Below are 23,454 nucleotides of genomic sequence, written 5' to 3' on the forward strand. Positions count from 1 at the left end.
TCAGATTTAAAATAATCGTCGACTTAATATACATAAATTATTCATTTCGTTTTAACGAAAGCGAAGCTGTCTACTGGAGTTCGATTTAATTGGAATCGGCAAACCCACGCCAATTCTATAAATAATTTGCATGCCACATTTCAATATATCTTGTACCTGTAATTATATATTAAATGCATACATACATCAATTTTCAAAATAATTTATATCTTATGCACCGTTCAGACTGACAAGTGCTGGTGTGATTTAAAATAAAAAATAATGTTTCTGACTCGACGAACATTAGAGCTAGACAGAGCTATGGTAATACAATAAGTGTGAGCGAGAGGTATGTATGTACATACATAGTATATCGTTCTAAATTAATTATATAATTATGTATGTACGTCAGTTAACCCTTTTTGCATGTTTTTTTTTTGACGTGCGATTAAACTCATCTAATTTAATTTAAGTTGTTTCGCACACTTGTTAGATCGCAGAAAATGGCGTCTAATTGACGGACATTTATTTATTTATTATGCACGAGACGGAAAATGTTTTGTAATAAATTTTCCACCGAGATGTTTTTGCATAAATTGAAAGTTCGTCGCTCGAAGTTTTCGCCTCTCGTACAAATTCGCGTAATTAAATATTGCACGGGGGAAATTTGAATTTTCCAACTTTAATGTAAGGGCGTCACGCGAGCTTTTCAAAACTCTTAGCGTCTAGAATTTCACTTAAAAGCGCGTTATCGCGTAATTCGAATTCCTTCGCTTTGTTCGCGATTTTATCGTCAACCTTATTACATATTTCATAATTTTTATTACATTCACTAGAATTTTCGCGTACAGTTCTATAAAATAATATGATAATTCTTAGAAGCGAACTGAAATTGATCATATATTAGAGAAATTGGGTGGCGGATTACGCACTGATTTAATTTGTTGAACTTGACCCACATCCGAGTCATATATAACACTTGTTGAATGGAAGCCTCCATAGTGGCCCACACGCGTTAGCGCTTTTTTTGCATACGCATATAATAGTATTATTTATTACTTAATTTGTTTATTGGCAATAATGATGTGTCCTTATCGAGTCGAGAGAGACGTTTGAAAAATTCATGGAAGCCCGTTTATTCGAGTTACTCGTCGGCCTTCTTGCGCCTGCAATACAGCTAACTGGGCGAAATATTTCACCTACTTATTGGAAAATGAATAATTATCATTGCGACGTGTACAATCGTTGATGATGTGATTCAAGGACTTTTCGATGTGTATTAAAACAATATTTTTCATAACAGAAACGCATTGCAAACATTGACTTATTTGATAAATGTGCGGTTAATTATACAACGTTTGCCCAATTGTTTAAATATGCACATGTACATATGTATTGTATATCGATCGAGACGAGCACTACTCTTTTTTCCAAGAAATAGGTTTTGAAAAAATATATTTCCCACTGTCTATTTGATAACACTGAGCAACAAAAAACCTTATTTTCTTAAAAAAATCACATATTTTACCGGAGCGGAGACCAATCAATCTATACTAAGTTTGACACACCGAATTCAAATATGACATTATTTTTTTTTGCTTACTCTCGTTTAAGAGATATGCATGAACGTTTAAAAATATGTGCAATTTTTAGTCTTCAATACAAAATTTACTATTGCTGTGATAATGAGTATTTGAATCAATAGTATTTTTCCTATAGATTGTGGTTTTGTATTGCTTTAAAATACGTGTAATTAATTATCTAATGAATTTTAAAAGGCAAATATATATATATATATATATATATATATATATATATATATATATATATATATATATATATATATATATATATATATATGTATATATATATATATATATATATATATATATATATATGTATATATATATATATATATATATATATATATATATATATATATATATATATATATATATATATATATATATATATATATATATATAAATATATATATTTACTCATTTTTTCCCCGTAATCTATGAGCTGATTTCGCTCTTTTTTTTCACTTAACCACGTTTATAGGATAAGTCGCCAATTAGTTTGGAACCGTTTCAACAATTAAATCCGATAAATTGGCAAACTCAGGAAACAGGAAACGATCGATTTGATGTCACACATATATCTAGTCTGGCCAGCAACACCAGGCCAAGGATTGAACCCTCAAGACATGAACCCTCAGTTGAAAGCATTATACGCTTACCACTGAGATATGTTGCTGGTTATTATTAAATTGATGGTGTTGATATTAAATTTAAAAAAACGTTTTCTCTCTCTTTCCCACTCTCCAATTGATCCATTACATACATATGTATATGTAACATGGTACAGTTATCAATTAAAAAATACCTAGTTTGAAAATATTATTTTATATAATATCATTATAGGTTTAACCAACCTAAAGAAGATGGTATCTCTCATAAAATGGCATTTGCACGTGATTTTTGAATGTGAAAAACTTATTCTTTAGGGAAATGACAGTGTCGCTTTCAGTTCTTTCGCATATTATGAACGGTGGTGCATCGCGTGACGCAAAAGTATAGTAAAATTTATGACCGTCATAGTTGTTCATGGTCTCCGAATGAAGGGCGAACAGATTGGCTTTAAGTTTGGTTCCCAACAGTACCAGGTTGAGGTGGTTACCTATCGATAATCAATAATATCGATTCGAATTGTATGTACCTAACCCAAAACTGCATTCAATATCTATAATCAGGGCCAGATTTAGATGCAGTGAGGCCCTAAGCTATTTTAAATTTGAGACATGTCCAAAATAAAAATGAAAGGTTGGTTGACACATACTTTTTTTAAATGGAAAACAAACAAATGGATAACTTTTGGTATGGCTGCATTTTTTTTTTTTTGTTGTTTTATATTAACTTAATGATAAAAGGTTTTTCGGGATTAGTTTAAAATTATTAAAATGGATTTGTTGAGTTTTGATACATAAGGTTACGTATAATATTTGGAGTCATCGTAAACTTCATTGAGTTAAAATCATAACAAACTAAATTTTAAAGAATGCATTTCCTATGGTTGAATTCAGAGTGTTAAAATATTACAATAATTTTTAAACAATTCCCACGTAAATCTCAATTATATTTAACCAGTCAAATCGCAAATGAAGGTGTTTGTGTGTGTGTGTTTTTTTTTTTAATATTAATAATATTTTTATTTTAAAGTTTCTTCAAAATGTTGATTAAAATTTTAAAATAGCTAATTTTACTTACCGATAGTTGGAGAATTCGCGATTATATTTATACTTTTCTTTAAATATTTATTAAATTTTATTTACTTAATCTACATCTCGTTTGGAGGCTCCTGGATTTTGAGTAGAGGTTGTGATCGAGAAATCTCGTCTCGAGATTTCTCGAGAAATTTTGACTCTCGTTTCTCGAGAATATTTTATTGTAAAATTTCGAGATTCTCATTTCTCGAGAATAAATTTTATTATGAAAATTCGAGATTCTCGTATCTCGAGAAATCATTTATTCTCGAAAATATCGAGAATATTCTTAATTTATCACTACATGTTTTTGCTCAATAAACTGACTGATTTGTATACTTGTTAACTCGTAAATAATTTTGTGAAGTATTATAATATGTATAGATGGTCAGTATTTTTATTATTTGTCCGGTAAGTTATTATTCGGTCATCATATAAGTACATATGTATAACACATGTTACAACGAAATCGCACCATTTTTAACTTACATATATGTATGTGCATGTAGGTACTAGTCACTAGTGCGAAAGTATTCGGTTATGATATCACTAAAACGCTAGTGAAAATATATTTTCACTGACAATATGACTCCACTTAGCACACATAAAACAAAGATTTTTGATTTATTATTTATTTATTCGAGTATTTGTTCCATAGATATTAATTAATTTATAGTTAGTATTTTAATATAAATCGATGGTCAGTATTTTTATTATTTGTCCGGTCACAAAAACACGGGTAAAGCCGGGTAGCAACACTGAGAATTTTATAAAATTATTTTTTACATATTGTTATTTTTACTATTTTAAATTACTTTTGTATATTTTTATTTTCTTTTCATGCCTTCTTTTATAATTTTTTTTTTTTTATATATAATTTTACTTTTTTTCTATTCAATGTTCTATTGTATCTCTCTATATCTTTCTTTCGTCATGTCTTTAATAAAGTTGAAAACCCCTGATATAATGTACATATATTGTGTTTGTGTCCTTTTGATTTTTGTATGTTGTCAAGTTTATATGCTAAAAAAATCAATTCACTATATTAAAAAAAAATATATACTTTCTCGAGAATTCTCGAGAATCTCGAGAAACAAAAAAAGAAAATCTCGAATTCTCGAGATTCAAATATTCCGAGAAAAGGAGATTCTCGAATCTCGAGAATCAAAAAAAATCGAGAAATCACAACCTCTAATTTTGAGGCCCTACGCTTAACCTTTTTACATATAGGTAAATCTGGCTATGCCTATAATCATGGATAATATTAAAAAAATTAGTTTGCATCCATACATATATATACATACATACTTATTTTATGTTAACGTTTTGCTTGAAGGTACCAAGAAGATGGAGTACAAGACTCGCCAGTGGCACGAGAAGTGCTTCTGCTGCGTTGTCTGCAAGACTCCAATTGGCACGAAGAGCTTCATCCCACGTGAGCAAGAGATCTACTGTGCTGGTTGCTACGAGGAGAAGTTTGCCACTCGTTGTGTCAAGTGCAACAAGGTTAGCTAATTGCTGCATTTAAATATTTCAATATATTCAAATACATATGTACTAACAATGCTGTCATCCAGCGAATTTAAGGAAACCCTTTGATCTAAATTTCAAAAATCCGGAACTTGTCTACATTAATAAACTTTTTTTTATTTTATTTATTGGTAATGGAACACTATTGAGAAAAAATGCAAATGAAATAATTTAAGTTCTTGAATTTCAATGAGATATTAAAGTTTCGAATGTTTATTTTTTTTTTAATTTCTTTACATTTTATCAGATTGCCTGGATTATACATATGTATGTGTATAATTATAATAATACGCAAGTCTATTATATACAATTTTTAATTTAATTATGCACATACATATGTGTACTTGCTCGTAGTATTATGTACAATTGTAATATAAATGGAAAGTGATTTAATCATAAAAATAAAATGTTTCGTCTGAAATTAATTGACAAATTTTGATGAAATTGTAATTTATTGTATACTAGCTGTATTACCCGGCTTCGCTCAGTGTTTATAATATAAACCGCTTAAACATGACTAAGCTAATTTAATTAAAAAAAAAAAAAAATTTAAAAATTTAAAAAAATAATAAAAAAAAATCAAAAAAAAAATAAAAAAAAAATCAAAAAAAAAATTTTAAAAAATCAAAAAAAAAATTTTTTTTTTTGCCTTCTAGGGCTTCGCCCTCGGCACCCCCCTGAGCCTTTGCCTTCTAGGGCTTCGCCCCTCCACGCCCCATGAGCAATTGCCGTTTAGGGCTTCGCCCCCATGATCAGTTGCCTTTTAGGGCTTCGCCCCTCCGCGCCCCCATGATTCAAAGCCGTCTAGGGCTACGCCCCCCTTAGTTAATGCCTTTTAGGGCTTCGCCCCCCGCGCCCCCAAGATTAATTGCCGTTTCGGGCTTCGCCCCCCTTAGTTAATGCCTTTTAGGGCTTCGCCCCTCCGCACCCCCATGATTAAATGCCGTCTAGGGCTTCGCCCCCCCTAGTTAATGCCTTTTAGGGCTTCGCCCCCCGCGCCCCCAAGATTAATTGCCGTTTAGGGCTTCGCCCCCCTTAGTTAATGCCTTTTAGGGCTTCGCCCCTCCGCGCCCCCATGATTAAATGCCGTCTAAGGCTTCGCCCCCATGATCAGTTGCCTTTTAGGGCTTCGCCCCTCCGCGCCCCCATGATTAATTGCCGTCTAGGGCTTCGCCCCCCTTAGTTAATGCCTATTAGGGCTTGCGCCCCATGAGGCTGGGCCCCCCGGGCCCCCTTCGGGGCCCCACGGGGCTGCGCCCCTTGTGGCGCCCCCTTTTGAGCCCCATGGGGCTGCGCCCCATGAGGCTGGGCCCCCCGGGCCCCCATTCGGGGCCCCACGGGGCTGCGCCCCTTGTGGCGCCCCCTTTTGAGCCCCATGGGGCTGCGCCCCATGAGGCTGGGCCCCCCGGGCCCCCTTCGGGGCTGCGCCCCATGTGGCGCCCCCTTTTGAGCCCCATGGGGCTGCGCCCCATGAGGCTGGGCCCCCCGGGCCCCCTTCGGGGCCCCACGGGGCTGCGCCCCTTGTGGCGCCCCCTTTTGAGCCCCATGGGGCTGCGCCCCATGAGGCTGGGGCCCCACGGGGTTGCGCCCCTTGTGGCGCCCCTGGCGGGACCCCATGAAGCTACTCGCCTTGCGCCCCCGCGGGGGTGAATCCATTGAATCGAAAAAAACAAATCGGCGCCCATGGATCGAAAAAAAAAAAATCGAATCACGTGTTCGATGACGTCACCGATCTACGGACGACGACGACGACGACGACGACCAAGGATACATACAAAGTCTCTTTCCAAATTATAGATTAGATAGCTGTATTACCCGGCTTCGCTCAGTGTTTATAATATAAACCGCTTAAACATGACTAAGCTAATTTAATTAAAAAAAAAAAAAATTAAAAAAAAATTTAAAAATTAAAAAAAAAAATAAAAAAAAAATCAAAAAAAAAAAATTAAAAAAAAAATAAAAAAAAAATAAAAAAAAATTAAAAAAAAAATTTTTAAAAAATCAAAAAAAAAATCAAATTTTTTTTTTGCCTTCTAGGGCTTCGCCCTCGGCGCCCCCCTGAGCCTTTGCCTTCTAGGGCTTCGCCCCTCCACGCCCCATGAGCAATTGCCGTTTAGGGCTTCGCCCCCCTTAGTTAATGCCTTTTAGGGCTTCGCCCCTCCGCACCCCCATGATTAAATGCCGTCTAGGGCTTCGCCCCCCTTAGTTAATGCCTTTTAGGGCTTCGCCCCCCGCGCCCCCAAGATTAATTGCCGTTTAGGGCTTCGCCCCCCTTAGTTAATGCCTTTTAGGGCTTCGCCCCTCCGCGCCCCCATGATTAAATGCCGTCTAAGGCTTCGCTCCCATGATCAGTTGCCTTTTAGGGCTTCGCCCCCCGCGCCCCCAAGATTAATTGCCGTTTAGGGCTTCGCCCCCCTTAGTTAATGCCTTTTAGGGCTTCGCCCCTCCGCGCCCCCATGATTAAATGCCGTCTAAGGCTTCGCCCCCATGATCAGTTGCCTTTTAGGGCTTCGCCCCCCGCGCCCCCAAGATTAATTGCCGTTTAGGGCTTCGCCCCCCTTAGTTAATGCCTTTTAGGGCTTCGCCCCTCCGCGCCCCCATGATTAAATGCCGTCTAAGGCTTCGCCCCCATGATCAGTTGCCTTTTAGGGCTTCGCCCCTCCGCGCCCCCATGATTAATTGCCGTCTAGGGCTTTGCCCCCCTTAGTTAATGCCTATTAGGGCTTGCGCCCCATGAGGCTGGGCCCCCCGGGCCCCCTTCGGGGCCCCACGGGGCTGCGCCCCTTGTGGCGCCCCCTTTTGAGCCCCATGGGGCTGCGCCCCATGAGGCTGGGCCCCCCGGGCCCCCTTCGGGGCCCCACGGGGCTGCGCCCCTTGTGGCGCCCCCTTTTGAGCCCCACGGGGCTGCGCCCCTTGTGGCGCCCCTGGCGGGGCCCCATGAAACTACTCGCTTTGCGCCCCCGCGGGGGTGAATCCATTGAATCGAAAAAAACAAATCGGCGCCCATGGATCGAAAAAAAAAAAAATCGAATCACGTGTTCGATGACGTCACCGATCTACGGACGAAGACGACGACGACGACGACGACCAAGGATATTTACATACATACAAAGTCTCTTTCCAAATTATAGATTAGATGTATCTATGTACATATGTACATATAATACAATACAAAAATGTATAATATTGAATTAACTACATGGTTGAAAATTAAATTTTCAAACTATGTAGTATATGTAGTATGTATTATGAGAAATCGTTGATACGAAAATTTAAATTATCCATATAAAAATATTTATGTTATTCCTGAATGATTTTACATGTTCGTTTATCTCGTTTCAGATCATTACTCAGGGTGGTGTGACTTACAAGAACGAGCCGTGGCATCGTGAGTGCTTCACTTGCACTAATTGTTCTACCTCGTTGGCTGGACAGAGATTCACGTCTCGTGATGACAAGCCTTATTGCGCCGAATGCTTCGGAGAACTCTTCGCTAAGAGATGTACATCATGCTCCAAGCCAATCACTGGTAATTATAATTTGAATTTTTTAATCTACATATGTATGTATGTATGTTAGAAATGAATATGTTGTATTGATTTTTTGTGTGATTTTAGGCATCGGCGGCACACGTTTCATCTCTTTCGAAGACCGTCATTGGCACAACGACTGCTTCATCTGCGCTCTGTGCAAAACTTCTCTTGTCGGCCGAGGCTTCATCACCGACGCTCAAGACATCATCTGTCCCGAGTGCGCAAAGCAGAAACTTCTTTAAATATGTCGATCGAACTGGCCCGAGACGACAGACTTCTAACTGTCTACGATGAACAAAATTTATTACAATATATATTGTATTCTATTTAGACTTAGATGTACACTTGACAAAAAAATATCAATTAATTTATCTTTCATTTTAAATAAAATTAAAAAGTCATATCTTTATTACTTAATTAACGATTATAATGATAACATTTATGTAACTAATTTTTTATTGATATTCATCTATTATCATATTTTAAAATGTTGTTTTTATTGATTTGCACGATTGATTTCATATTATAAATATGACATATCAATTTGTCGATACTATTCAAATGTTACTAAATATATTTAAATTTATTAAAATGTTTTTTTTTTTATTTACATAATAATTTTTATAGTCACTATAGTAATATTTATATTTTTATTATGCCTTTTCTTAACATTGTGAATAAATAGCCCCCTATCATTATTATATTTTAGAATGTATTCGCTGTTGGTTGAAATAATAGCCCATATAGAAAAAAATCATCATATAATCGAGTGATTTTAAATAGTTGCCTTAAATGTATTTTAATATATTTAATACAAATAAATGAAATCGCCTTGAGAGAGTAATTTAATATATTGAAAATTTTAATCAAAATTTATTGAGATATTTTTTATTAAAACAATTTCTAATTAAGCGCTACACTTTTTACACTGTACGTAAAATTAATATTGAACAAAAATGTTTCACGTGTGGCCTTAACAAGAAATTTTTCAATACTTAACTAAATACTAATCGCTTAACATATTATATTTTATACATTGAGTTGGTGTTTTTTTTCCGCTGATCTTAACTCTGAGCCATCATACGAGTTAGCGATCTCTAGGTAATCGTTTTATTTTATTAATTTAATGTTGCTATTTTATATAAACCATTGTTGAATTTGAAGCGTGTTTGTGATTGAATAAGCGAGATTTGCATCACACATATTTTAGAATATAATAGAAAGACCCGTGACGTATTAGATGACGGATATGACTCTGTTCTAAATGTCTTAGTTTTTGACATTTAGGAAGTTTAATAAAATAAACAAAGTGAAGAAGGCATTAATATATTTGAGAACAATGTGTATTTAAGATTTTAAACTCAAAATGTGAAGTAAATTTTTTAGGCATTAGTGAAAATTTGTATTTTCTTTTGCATTGTGTTGTGAGGATTTCGTTTTGAATAATGCCATAATTAGCGTTGTTTTAAATAATGCATAATGAGTTTTGTAAATTTAACTTTAAATACACGAGTTCCTTTAATTTTAGAAATAAATAATCAAATTTGATTTCATAAAAGGAATAAAGAATATAAAAGAATTTATGCAACTAACAATTCACAAAGAATTTTGACGATTGTACAAAATGTTATTTAAAACTTTTGATAAATTTTGTCGGAAAAAAATTATAAAAAATGCAAGAGTTTTCAATCCAAATTTGATACTGATTCTTAAAATGCTAACATAGATTGTTGTGTTGAACAAATGCTAGATGTTAATATATCTAACTATTAGGATTAACAGGTTTTAGTTTGCTTCTTTGACTTACATACATACATACATGTATAAAAATACGCATATATGCATAAATGTATATGTATAGGCATGTGTATGAAAGAGCATATAGGATATATACGAACGTTATATTTTTTTATGTTGTATTTTTGTTTATTTTTAATAAATAATACTAGCATTATTAACACATGAGCGAAACAATTGGTGCTACTTTGGTGAAGGTTTGAAATAATAATAATTGATGAATATAAACAAGAAAAACACACATAAAAGTATACTCAAAATTATAAGAGACCTCAAAGTGGCGTGCAAATGTTGCCGTACACGTTTTTTTTTTTTTTGAAGATTTACTCGGAGTGCACTGTTTTCTTTTTATGTGTATATTTGTTTTAATTGGCTTCTAGTCAAAACTGTGAATTTTTTACATGTATTTATTAACTTGTTGCAGGCCACCCGGTCTTATTGTGTAGTTCATTGCATATTTATTTTGTTAAGAGCGTTATGTAAATATAACTAGCCATATCTGTCAACACCGTAAATCTTATGCTCTTAGAATTAGTAACGCTTTCATGCTTTTTTCTTATATAAAAAAATTTATATATATATATATATATATATATATATATATATATATATATATATATATATATATATATATATTATATCTAAATATCTACAACCTGTATCATTTTATTTTTTAATAAAACAATAAAAATTCTAATTTAACATTTTTTTATTTAAAATAAGTAAATATTTGGTAAAAGGTCACAGTTTTTTATAATATTATTCACAGATCAAAATTAATTAGTCAGTTCCAAAATATTTTTGTCCAAAGTGATTTGGTGCTACATGATGAAGTTCCGAAGTGAGGATCTTCATTTTGGGAAAATAATCTACTACCGTTTTAGCAGCGTATGGTGTACAGAATAAATTAGATAAAATGATGCACTCTTCTTTGACTCCATGCTCTTTCAAAACATTAACAGCCTGTAAAATATTATTATATTACAATAAAGAAAAATATTTTATATTACAAAAAATCTAATAAATTAAGTAAATACTCACTTGAGAAACTGTATTCCCCGTCGACATAATTGGATACATGAGTAATACTTGACGCTTAGCTATATCTTCAGGGAATTTAGCGTAGACTACACGAGCGGCATGCGTGTCCGTATCACTTTCTACTAATATTTTTCCAATACGAATTGAACGGCAACAATCTCGAAGGCCCTGTACGATTTAAATTACAATAATTATGCTAAAATTTTGTATTTCATCATATTATTATAGCATACCTGTTCCATAGCCTCTCCTGATCTAATAATAGAGACTCCACAGTTTCCAGATCTGTATTTAAGACCTTCATAAGTAGCACCAGTGGGCGTTATCACCTCACAACTGGTGAATGGTAATTGATTCAAGCTTTCTTCGATTACTAAACGAATTAGCTTATCTGCATAAAATTTAAAATCACTCCTTGAAGTATTACTGAAACACATTCAATAAGAAAATTAACTCTACATCTTAATAAACGGCTTTTAACAATATATGTACTTTGTGTTTTGGATCGATTATCTATACTAGGGATTCTTAACCCTGTTCCCGCAGAGCTATTTGCATGCGCCTGCAGCAAAGTGTAGAAATAATGAAAAAAAAAGAAATTATTATAAAAGTAAGGAAAAATAATCATATTAATTTATTATCATTTATATTGGTAAGAAGAGAAAAGTTGCCAATGTTTTTGAATTTAAAATTTAAAAATCGTATGTACATATGTATCGGCGAGTCAATATATTGATCGGCGTCTTTGATGTATTAGTTATCACAGAGCTGTCGTCATTTTTCCCCAAAATGAGTAATTTAAGGAAAAATACAAATGCTCCGCTGAAATGATTAACTCCATAGGAGCATTCAAATCAAAGACACAGTTTTGCATAAATAATTTTTAAAAAGTTCTCTCGTACATTTTCAAGGATAAAAAATGTGATTGGTAAAAATAGTTTTGACCCAACATTGTTTATTACTCATCTTAAAACGCTTTTGAAACAATTTGAAGGTAGTGCCTACATTTTTTGTGAATCCTTTTCATCCAGTCAACTCGCAAGAGCTACTTTCTATAGTTCAAGCTCCATTGCGAAAAAGGCGAGTGAGGAAAAAGAGTGTGTAGCAGCCTCGCTGTGTTGACAGGCTGATTACTAGTCAAGCGAAACGAGGCATAGATGAGTGTTAACTAGGGCTAAATTAAGCTAGAAATTACTCCGCTCCGCTCACGGTGGAGCCCCAGCTTATACAGTGTCAACGAATGCATACAAACGTTGCAGTCTTTGGGTTTTCTGATCGTTTTAATGGATTTTTTTTCCAAAAACCAGACAATCTTGGCATATTTACTGCAAATATGGATCTATCATAAAAAGTGTATCAATGCCCTAGAGACAACAGAAATGATTAAAAATATTGTTTTAAATTGTCTATACTAAAATTTCTGCCAGACAACGTTGCGCGCCCTTAAAAAGAGGATGTGTACGGAATAATCGGGACAATAAAAATTTTCTTTGAAAAAAATATTCTGAACGTCTATATATTGAATACACTTTCATGTTTAAGAATTAGATTAACAAATGAAAATGTGTTTTTGTGATAAAAAAAACTTGATTTTGAAGGTAACCAAATCCAAAGCTACAAAGACATTTTGGTAAAAGCCGAGATTAGGGACCGGTCGGACCGCTCGCTGCTGTCGGTGGCTGTTGTGTGTGAGTGTAAATAAAAAGACGAGCAACTCAAAAAAAAAGTGGTTGGTAAACGTAATAATTCTATCGGTAAATGTCTTTTAAATTTTAATAATGTGTACTGAATATGATTGTTTAAAATTGTAAATATTGTATAGGTACACGTATAATAATTGCGCACTGTCGACCAAGCCGTTTTCTTCTACACTGGCAGTACTTTTTATTTACAGTCACTGACAGCAGCGAGCGGTCCGGTCCGGTCCGACCGGGCCCTAATCTCGGCTTTTACCGACATTTTGAGGTTAAGAAGGTTACTCATCAATTTTGATTTCACATTGAAGTCACTAGGTACCTAGTCAAGTTAATTTATTGACAATTGCATGTTGATTTCTAGGTTGGTGTTGTAAGTTATATTACCGGTCCCTGAGGATTGTTTGAAGTTCACGCACATTGTCATTAGGCGGTAAAATTGACAGTGTGGGGCCAAAAGTAAGCGATTCGTGGGGGCGCGAAGCCGCTGGAGCTGCACCGATACCGATGTCTCCGTTCATCGTGTAGCCCCACTACTGCGACCACACGACCCCTTATCCTCTTATGACAGTTGCGTGACTTATAGTACAAATTTCAGCCGTAACACATCGACTAATAGCCAGTGTCACTGGCTACAAAAATATATGCCACTAGTGAAAACACTAGTCATTGGTAAACTGACCATACGTCTTAAGGTCTGTTCATACTTAACAGCACTGCACGGCTTCAGCAATGCACCACTCTGTTTCAAATATGTCATTTTATTACATTTCTATTCATATCTACCTACACGTCGCGGTCACGTCACGTTTACAGCAATTTGGCTGAGTGCAAGGCAAAATCGGCTTACTTATACATTAGAGGCCATGACGATACGGCGCAATATTGCCTACGTCGTATTGTCGAGTACATGCAATATTTTTTCAATTGGATGAAATGCACGATATGGTCACTCATTGAAATGCACGATAATTTAAATAATTGGCCGATAATTACGTCAATACATACATACGTATACGCGTACATTTTAGATATGAATAGCAAAACCCATGAAGACGTAAGATTTTACTCTTTTTAAGAAATATTTTTTGCGGAACTCAGTTGAGAAATCCTGAATACGTAGGATTTGAAAACATAATTTTTGGGGAAAAAATCGAAAACCAAAGAATCTCCCATTTTTTATCAAAAGCAAAGTCACATAATGACGATTTGCGAACCTTATTTCAGAAGCCCTGCATACGTAAAAGTGTGGATAGCTAAAAAATTGCTGCCCGGTTTAGAAACCCTGCTTAAAAATAAATTTTTGCGGTCATAGTTGAGAAACCCTGCTTGCGTAATATTTCAAGGCATAAAGACTAACAAATAGCTTTATTCGCATTTATGAAATTATTATGTAGATATGGCCGACAATTTCAATAGAGTAATTGTTTTCGGAAACGCATTTGAAACTTATTGAAAAAATGATTTTGCGCTGAATAGTCTATGCGCTGAATTGTCATCCGCTGAGATGTCGTTGCGCTCAGTTGTCTTCGCCGAAAGGTCGGCGCTAAGTTAGTTTGCGCTGAGATGTCGGTGCACTAAATTAACCCATTTGAACCCAGAGCTCGCGTGAAAACACATGTCCCATGTGCCCAGGACTATTTTTTCGTTTATTTTCCAAAATCTTTGAGTTATTTCATGGGAAATATTTTTTATAGGATAGGGATGGATAATTAATTGATTTTTCAACATTTTTATTTTTTTTCAAGGTGGTGTCGTGAACGACCTTTGGGGCTAATGAAACATGTTTTTTAAAATAAAACAAAAATCGCAATGGAGTCACATAATCAGTTATAATACTTTCTCACTGGTTATTTGTAATTTTATTGTTAAGAAATTTATAAAATTAACTTTAAAAATAACAAACACGCATCTCTTCGATAAAATGATATTTTCAAATCGCATAACATAACACACGTAGGTACATATATTGTGACATATACACATCTTCAACAAAAAAAAGGGTGCACCCTTTTAAAAGAAGAAATGTCATAAACGAGATTTTGGGTTCAAAAGTCGTAAAAACAAAATACATGAAGACAAAATAATTAATTATTATGATACGGTACAAAACATTTGTCATGCAATGGAATTTCACAGTTATCACAAGCGGAAAACGTTTTATTTTTACAGTGTCCACAATTTCTCCTTTTCTGTTTGACCAATATCAAATGTCTTCCAACTTCCTTTTGATTTTGATTAACTTTGCCGGGTCTGAATGGGACCAATTGTTTTCGTTTTTGACCATAACACTTGCACAACGTCTCTGTTACCTGTCTGATAAATCCTAATTTATCAAATTTACAACCAAAACTTTTGCTTAGAATCCAAGCGTTATTCACAGCTACATCGATGTTCCAAAACAGAATAGGCATGTACCATTTTTTCCCTCTAATACTTATGTTATAGTTAGAAATATGGTTATCCATTTGATCAACCCCACCCATATATTTATTATACATATTTATACTAAATGGTTGATTGATTTCCACCCTACTTTTTTCTTTAACCGAATATCAGTTTCCAGGGGTGGTAATATGTATGTATGTGGAATCCGGAAGTTGAGACTCGTCCCAATTATCAATTTCTTCCCGTATCTCTGCAGTAGTAAAATTGCATTCTCTGGAAAAAAATATGTGTCATTATCCCAAGGAGTCATATACGACTCCGTTGACTTTTGATTTTTTTTTTTCAGGAATATGAGATATATAAACGCAATTTCTTTTATGCATATTATACAATAAGTTCTACTGTATTAGAAACATAAAGATAAATCAAAAATATGTAAAAATAAAAAACTTACGTATGTTTTCTCTTCGACATATCTGCAAGTCGAAAAGCGCTCGATGTTATTCCCTCAAAACTCCAAAAGGAACTGATTTAATTTCGTGTGACTTTCTTAAAATTCATCACCAACATCTAACCAAGCGTAACGAAAGGTTTTACGGCCGGCCTGAGTGATCCCTTTATTTTACGACGCAAAATTGTAAAATGCCGTGAATGACCGCGCTGGCATACATCGTGTAAGTTCATAACTGACCGCGTGGGTTCAAATGGGTTAAAACAATTTCTAAAAATCACATCTTACAGAGACATCTCTAACTAAATAGAAAAATATTATATAATTAATTGAAATTATTTCATAAATTTCTAATAAAATCGAGATGTCTCTGCAAAACATGTTTTTAAGAAATTGTTTTTGTTTAGTTTATTTATTTATATAGAGGTCTCTTTAATATAATTTTTCAATTTACATAATACATATATGTTTCATTTTTCTAATCAGTCTAATCAATAGGTTTCTGCTAATGGTACCCCGACAACTCATCGGACAACAATTCAGCGCACGGATTATTCAGCGCACCGACAATTGAGTGCAAAATCAATTTTTTCAATAAGTTTTAAAATGCGTTTTCGAAAATAATTACTCTATTGAAATTGTCAGCCATATCTACATGAAATGCGAATAAATTTATTTGATACTCTTTATGCCTTTAAGATTTTATCACTGGGGTCCACGAAAAATTACACAAACAGGGTTTCGTAACTAAGGCCGCAAAAGTTTATTCTTAAGCAGGGTTTCTAAACCTGGCAGCAAATTTATTTTTTCAAATAGTTTTTTATTTGTACTATTTCTATTTAGTTAGAGATGTCTCTATACAATACGTTTTTTAGAAATTGTTTTAATTTATAACTTTTTGATTTATATAGAGGTCTCTTTAATATATGTATTTTTATATACATTTATTACAAATATTTTTTTCTACTAATGTATAGATGTCACTATACGATATATTGTATAAATATTTAGCAGGGACTCGAATCTAAGCCATTATTTTTATCGGTTCGGTAAAATTAATATATATATATATATATATATATATATATATATATATATATATATATATATATATATATATATATATATATGTAAGTGGTTAAGTTTTTAGTGATAAATGCGTGAGGAGTCCGAGTATTTCGAAATGCAAAGTGAGAGCGAGAGAAACGCGCGCGGACACGGTGGCAGTCGGACTCGAACTCCGATGATGATATATATGTAAGACTTTGGACTGAGGTATGTGGCTCAAAATGTTCTAAATGATATGATCTATCAACCCTTTAAAGCTTTGCACTTGGCTAAAAAATACCCTGTATATGTATGTATATATTTTCAAAATTGGGGTAACACAACTGATTATCTATGTATGTATCATAGATATCAATGGACACATTATAAATTGGCTATCAAAAGTGCGCGATTCAAACACCTGTGATTAGAAAAGCAAGAGTAAATATACCCATACCTGTAAAAATTTACTTCTAGAATAAAACAAACTACTAGATTCTTTCTAGACTGTTGTCGCACTTTTGTTCCTAAAAGTAGGGCCCGATGAAAAGTTGGTAAGCCTAGAGAAAGTCAATTAAATATGAATAAAATAAATGTATTTTGCCTGCATTTTAGCTACATCAGAATCCACAGTGCACCAGTGGCAAGCTGTACACACTAGGAAATATTTTCATTTGACATTTTAATTATGTATGTGTTACACCGAATCCGTGAAATTGTCTATGTTGTTTTGGTCCTCGGGGCAAATGCATCTTCGGACTTCGGAGAAACGTATGCAGTTAGATACAGCGTTTCACCCCAGGTGATTTCTTAGTCGCTCACATTTTCATATGTACAATTGGTCTGGTCGGTGAAGCCTAGAGCTATGTTCTGGGACATGTGTAATGAAATTAAATATTTATAATATAATACTGATTCTTCACAAGGTATAAAATTCCGACTGATAAAATATCGATCAAAATGTATAAAAATAGCATTAATTTATGTATAAGTTATATAAGATCATCGAAACATATGTATGTAGTCATATTATACATAATAATATGTAAATTAAACTAAATTAAACATCCTTATTCAGCTGTCACTTTGACACTTGGTTATAATATAACACGCTGTCCAGTTCACGCATTCGGCAAAGAATTTGCCGAATCCGCGAACTGGGCAACGTGCTTGCATTTTTCACGCATTCGGCAATTCTCTTGCCGATTGCGTGTAATAGACAATTTCACGGATTCGGTGTACCATATGTATATGATCACAATAAGTTATAGGGAAAAGCAGTATAAAGAGAGGTATAGACAGTGTGGGTGTATTTACATTAACTTGCTATTATTTAAATATAAGAGAACCAAAAACCGGAACTGAACCGATATACATATATATATATATATATATATATATATTTTTTTTTTTTACCAAAGCGGAACGAAAAAAATAACGGTTTGGGCCCCCGATATTTAGAGACAGTGCGCTCCGTTCTACCAACTAACAATATCTCGAGACTAGTTCTCTCAACTTTGCATCTGCTTAAAAATTTGTCACAAATGAAAAGATCGAAGAATGGCGACAAAATGACAAGTCCTGCCAACATAGGCGAGTTGAAAGTTTTGAACATTTCAGATAGAGTTCCTTTCAAAATATTTTGAAAATCGTTAAAATTTCAATGTGTAATTAACATGATTGTTTAAAATTCTAAATTTTGTAAGTTAATATTTTATAATAAATGTTATTATAAATTAGCAATTATAATATATTGCTATTAATAATATATGGCACAAAATATACTCTGCAATATCACAGGGTTCTTGTGATTTTTACTTAACTTTACACTCGAGTGGGCAGCGACTTTGATGTTTTTCCTACCCACACAAATATGTAAATGTCTCACTAAACTCAACAATATGGTCTAATCATAATGATTTATAATTATTCCATCCCAAGTACAAGTCATACTTGTAGATTGTAATAGTAGATACATATCTGACATAAAGATTTAAATAAGAACGCATATATTATAATTATTTATTTTATTATATATTATTTACAGGAAAAATCCCTATTAGAATCGTTTCCTATGAAATTTTTACTAATTATTTAAATATTAAACATTGAGCTGAGGTCTCAAGTAAAATATAAGCCTTTATATGTCACACCAAAACCGTCCCACAAAAATAGCTCCGATTTAAATGCTCACTGTCCATATAAGGCAGCACACACAAACACAAACACACAGCATAAAATATAAATATGTAGTCAAAAAATTTGTTCCACTACCAAGTTAAGTTTCAAAAACATTTTACAATTAGTTTTATTTATGGTACGAAATGTTTTATTGAAAAATGTTTTAAACACTAATAACAGTATTGGTTTAACACTAATTGGTGTGCAACGTGGACATGTTACCATTGCAAAAGCAGATGTAGCGAATCGACGATCAATTTTTCGATGCTACAATTTTTGTGACTCACAAATTGTACGAATATTCAAAATGTATATATAAAAAAATAGCAATAAATTACTAAATTTACTCTTATGTCACTATGCTTAGTAAAAAAAATGTTGATCCTAACCCGCACGTAATATCTAAACCTCGTAAAAAAAATTATCATTTAACTGGATACATATTTTTAATAATTTTTAAATTAATATTATACTTGAGAGTTCACATTAAAATTTTAATAAAAGTTTAAGGTTTAAGACTTTTGTATAATTGTATCACCATATTGCTTATTATAGATTGTATTAATAAAAATAAAAAATTACAGTACCAACCAATCCCTACCAAATCTATAATTAATCTACATAACAAGGATAACATTGTAAAACTAATCGTATGAAAATATTTCCACACTTCTATAAAAATGAAGCTTTGAGTTTAAAGACATATCAATACTACAATTAGTCTATAGATATAAGCATAGAGTAATTAAATTTATATTAGATCATATGAACTATTAAGTTAATACACAAAAAAAATCAGTGATATAACTGTTTACGAAACATTTGTAAAAGTGCAAACACTCAAAAATGTCATTTTTCTTGAGAAAACAAAATCATGCTAACACAATTTGTTGAAGATTTTTTTAGCACAAACATACATAAACATATGTATTATTCAAATTACTATAAACGGAATGTTTTTTGAAATTTTATTGATGTAGTAAAATAAACGAGTTTTTTTAAATACTTAAATAATTTTTTTGTGCATGGTAAGTAAGTACCACAACCAAAAAAACTATACAACTCTTATTAAATGCTAACAATTTATTGTGACGGTTTTCTATTACAACAGAAACAAGTGTCCATAAATCTGAAGTTTAACTAGAAATAATGGAACATTTCATTCAACAATTAGTGTTCTAAAGATATGTAATTTTGTAAATAGTCCGTTAAACAATAATTTATAAAAGAAAACATATGGAAAATACACGAATTCTTAACTGGTCAAAATCGCATAATAAGCATAAATAATAAAACAATTGCTCAGGAAAAAGCCTTGCATTTTGCAGACCTCTGTATGCGACTTTCATTGAAATTACGCTAAATTACAATTAAAATATATAATATATGTACATACATAATTGCATTGCACTGTTTATACAACTAATACATAAGTAATCTATACGATCATATCACAAATATGTAGATATAGTAAAAAGTCTACAATTTGAATGTCGTGTGTATCTCACTACAAAAATGTATATTAATGTGTATAGACAGTGCATGTGCATGCAAAACAGTGTTTTTCAAACCAATGTCCAGCGAGATGCAGGTGTAATTATGAATATTACTTTATCCCACGTAATATAAAGATTGGATATCACTGATGCGTGAAATAGATCACTGGATTTCAATTTCTTGAGTCATAAATGGTACAAAACCGATCAATTTCTATCATCAGTTATAAAATTCTTATTGTTCATAATAAAATATGGATGAAAATCGTGCGCTTACTAAGAGCTTAAACCAAAGGTCTATTTTCTATATGTACTATTAGTAAGATGCATAGTAATATATAGCAGTTAAAGCATCCACCTTTTATAAGTCTTAATTATGGTAAAACTTTTTGTTTGATAATATATCCGTGATTTCATGGTAAGATTGTTCATCGAATTTTGACTATTATTAAATATCAAAATTATAACCAATGATAAAAAAAAGATTAGTACAATTTACATTATTATTATTGTCATTAATTTGAAAACATGGGAGAGCAGCAAAAGCGTAATTAATCTAATTTTATATTAAATTTTGTAGTTAAAAATTAAAGTGGTTACCAATTTAATTAAATCAACAAAATATGGGTTAGCAACATGCTAAATATCAATATATATATTGTCAAAACTAAAACGAAATTCAATTTTAACGAATATTTCGTACAACTTCCATAGAAATCATGGTTATATACATATGTATAGGTACATATAGAATAGTTATTTAAAATTTGGCATTTTTTTAACATCAACTGGGTGGAAATTATTTTATATCAAGATTTAATTCAACCATTTAACGTTATTCGTCAGACCATATGAAATATATAATTTAATATGATCAAGACATATGGAATTCAATGAATAAACAATGTTTAATAACCACCCATTCAATCAGTAAATGAATGTTACGCTACTTAGCCACTATATTACAATTGTTTTTGAAAATTCCTCAAATAGCCAACCTTTAATACCTATTGTTTTATCCAGTCAATCTTCACATTTTAAATATCTATTTTCTATTTTTTGGATCTATGTAGTTACAATGAATCTGGCTCTCGGCAAGATATCCCCCCAATTGGATTGAAAAACAATTCACAGCCAAAAAGAATTGTAAAGATATCGATATCACGAATATAATTATATACATATTAATATTCGTTAATGGTACCATAAAATATTTTATAACAAAAATATTTTTCATTTCACAAATTATCCAAATGGAATCCATAATTTTACTATTAAATTAGTGAAGTTTTTTTTACGTTTATAAGTAAATCATAAATGCAATTAAGTTGTGCACAGTGCATTTGTTAATATGGTAATTAATATAATCGTACAAAATGCACAGCATATGCATATGCACATAAACGACAATGAATGTAACGTAAACTTAACAAAACTAATAAATAAATAATGATTTCTAAGCATAACAAAAGAAAATGAGTTAGTAACAAAATTACGAACATAAAACTAATTTTGTATAAACGATGCATTTGAATAAAATAATATAAGGAATGAGAAGTACCCAGAAGTTTATTAATCTATTGGTATTCACTAGCTTAATGAGGTGCAAGCATTACACAATGCCATTAAAAATTTGCAATCAGTCAAAATGATTTCGAAAAAATTTCAACAAATAATCAACAGTAATCATAGTAGTCAACAAATAACAGATATCATTTCATCATATCAACCTTTGTTTAGGTACTGTGAAAAGCGCAAAAGTAATGGATACACACTTTATATTGCAAGCGGTGTCATATTAAGACGTTTATAAGCGAAATTGACTGAAAATGAAAGGCACAAAAGAGGAATCAGTGAGTCTTGATTTTGTTCTCGTGACAGTTGTTGTCCATCTCTCTGGTCTGCCTTACGGAAGATTTCATGCTGATACCTTCACCTGGTTTCGTAATTCCCTTCCTTCCCCGCTCGCCGGACAGGTAAGCTTTATAGAAGAATCTGGCAAACAGTACGAAGTAAGAGAAGTACATCGCTATAGAGAGCTTTATGTTGAACTGAGATATGTGACACGAGTGAGGCGCGTGATCCTTGAGGTAGTTGTGTGCCCAAACATTCACAGCACAGCCGACTATCATTTGCGAGAGCTGAAGCGTTGTAATAACCATGGCAAACTGCTTTGGCGGGAAATAACCCATACTTCTCAGAGCATAGTAAGAGTACATAAGACTGTGAACACAGTAATTCATAACGATGAACCAGCGTGCCGAAGCTGTGTATTCAGTGTATGAGAACCACGAATAAAGCAGCACAGTGATGTGGTGGTACCAGTGTAGAAAGATGAGTGGCTGACGACGGAGCACGATGAAAACTGTGTCACCGAGTTCAGGCAACTTCGATAGCACGAACATCCAAGTCCAAAATCCGCTGACTTTGTCTTGCTCTATGAAGCTGAAAATAAATATTAAAACTGATTATTACACACGTTAGAATTATTATTACACACGTTAAATATTGTAAAAAAAGGTTAACATCGTAGATAGAAGGATGATACTGAGGCCAAATTAGTTTTTAAATTGTTTCAAAAAAATGATCCACAAGGTATTCTAAATTCATGAGAAACCGGTCAATTAAAAATCAGTAGTGAATGTTTAAATCAAATTCAAATCCAAAGTTTTCAGATAAATATTTGATTTGACATGCATATTCTATGATATTTGTTTAATCAGAGAAACATTAATGACGGATATGGAGTATTTAAGTTAAAAATTTAAAATCAAGATACTGTGCGAATTAACTAATAAAAATACGAAAAAAAATGTAATCCTTAAACAAATTCTGTGTAGTCGTTTGACATAATTCAAAAAAATTGTCCTAAATTTCCGTGAGAGATAAACTCGAGATATATTTCCACTTTATGTCTGATGATCATGTAATAGAAATCGCTCTCACATTATGTACGCCGTACGACAAGCAACGAATAAACTAATCTAATCAAATTAAGTATAGTTTTATAGTTCTTAGAAACCATCAATACTCAATATAAATATGCACATAT

At 33.0% G+C, this 23,454-nt stretch overlaps 3 protein-coding genes across 16 annotated transcripts in view; 1 reads left to right on the forward strand and 2 right to left on the reverse strand.

Annotated features, from left to right (window-relative positions):
- The window catches only part of LOC143918353 (four and a half LIM domains protein 2-like), a 163,554-nt gene extending 153,590 nt beyond the window's left edge, over positions 1-9,964 (forward strand). For 13 of the 14 annotated variants that reach the window (XM_077440295.1, XM_077440243.1, XM_077440235.1 and 10 more), the window contains 3 exons: positions 4,581-4,750; positions 8,117-8,303; positions 8,392-9,964. In XM_077440295.1, coding sequence (XP_077296421.1) covers positions 4,581-4,750; positions 8,117-8,303; positions 8,392-8,549 — 515 coding nt within the window. In that variant the 3' untranslated portion in view covers positions 8,550-9,964. The remainder of the gene's footprint in view (positions 1-4,580; positions 4,751-8,116; positions 8,304-8,391) is intronic. The other variant, XM_077440329.1, reaches the window with a different exon arrangement.
- An 832-nt stretch (positions 9,965-10,796) lies between these two features.
- On the reverse strand, positions 10,797-13,518 carry kri (uracil phosphoribosyltransferase krishah). The gene is made up of 4 exons (XM_077440353.1): positions 13,227-13,518; positions 11,379-11,571; positions 11,146-11,313; positions 10,797-11,067 (listed from the first exon to the last, which is right to left on the reverse strand). The coding sequence occupies exons 1-4, from the start codon at positions 13,358-13,360 to the stop codon at positions 10,885-10,887; spliced, it is 678 nt and encodes a 225-aa protein (XP_077296479.1). The 5' UTR covers positions 13,361-13,518; the 3' UTR covers positions 10,797-10,884.
- A 5,239-nt stretch (positions 13,519-18,757) lies between these two features.
- The window catches only part of Baldspot (elongation of very long chain fatty acids protein baldspot), a 43,892-nt gene continuing 39,195 nt past the window's right edge, over positions 18,758-23,454 (reverse strand). Inside the window, exon 3 of the mRNA XM_077440366.1 lies at positions 18,758-22,847. Within this exon, the coding sequence (XP_077296492.1) occupies positions 22,253-22,847 (595 nt within the window). The 3' untranslated portion in view covers positions 18,758-22,252. The remainder of the gene's footprint in view (positions 22,848-23,454) is intronic.

Source organism: Arctopsyche grandis, chromosome 1 (assembly GCF_051622035.1).
Source record: "Arctopsyche grandis isolate Sample6627 chromosome 1, ASM5162203v2, whole genome shotgun sequence".
Classification (NCBI taxonomy): Eukaryota; Metazoa; Arthropoda; class Insecta; order Trichoptera; family Hydropsychidae; genus Arctopsyche; species Arctopsyche grandis.

Bases quoted from the DNA above. Each gene is read 5' to 3' on its own strand.
- kri (XM_077440353.1), bottom strand. From the start codon at position 13,360: ATGAACGGAGACATCGGTATCGGTGCAGCTCCAGCGGCTTCGCGCCCC. The intron at 11,314-11,378 runs GTATGCTATAAT...TAAATCGTACAG, and splicing joins CAGGAGAGGCTATGGAACAG to GGCCTTCGAGATTGTTGCCG. The intron at 11,068-11,145 runs GTGAGTATTTAC...AATATTTTACAG, and splicing joins CGGGGAATACAGTTTCTCAA to GCTGTTAATGTTTTGAAAGA.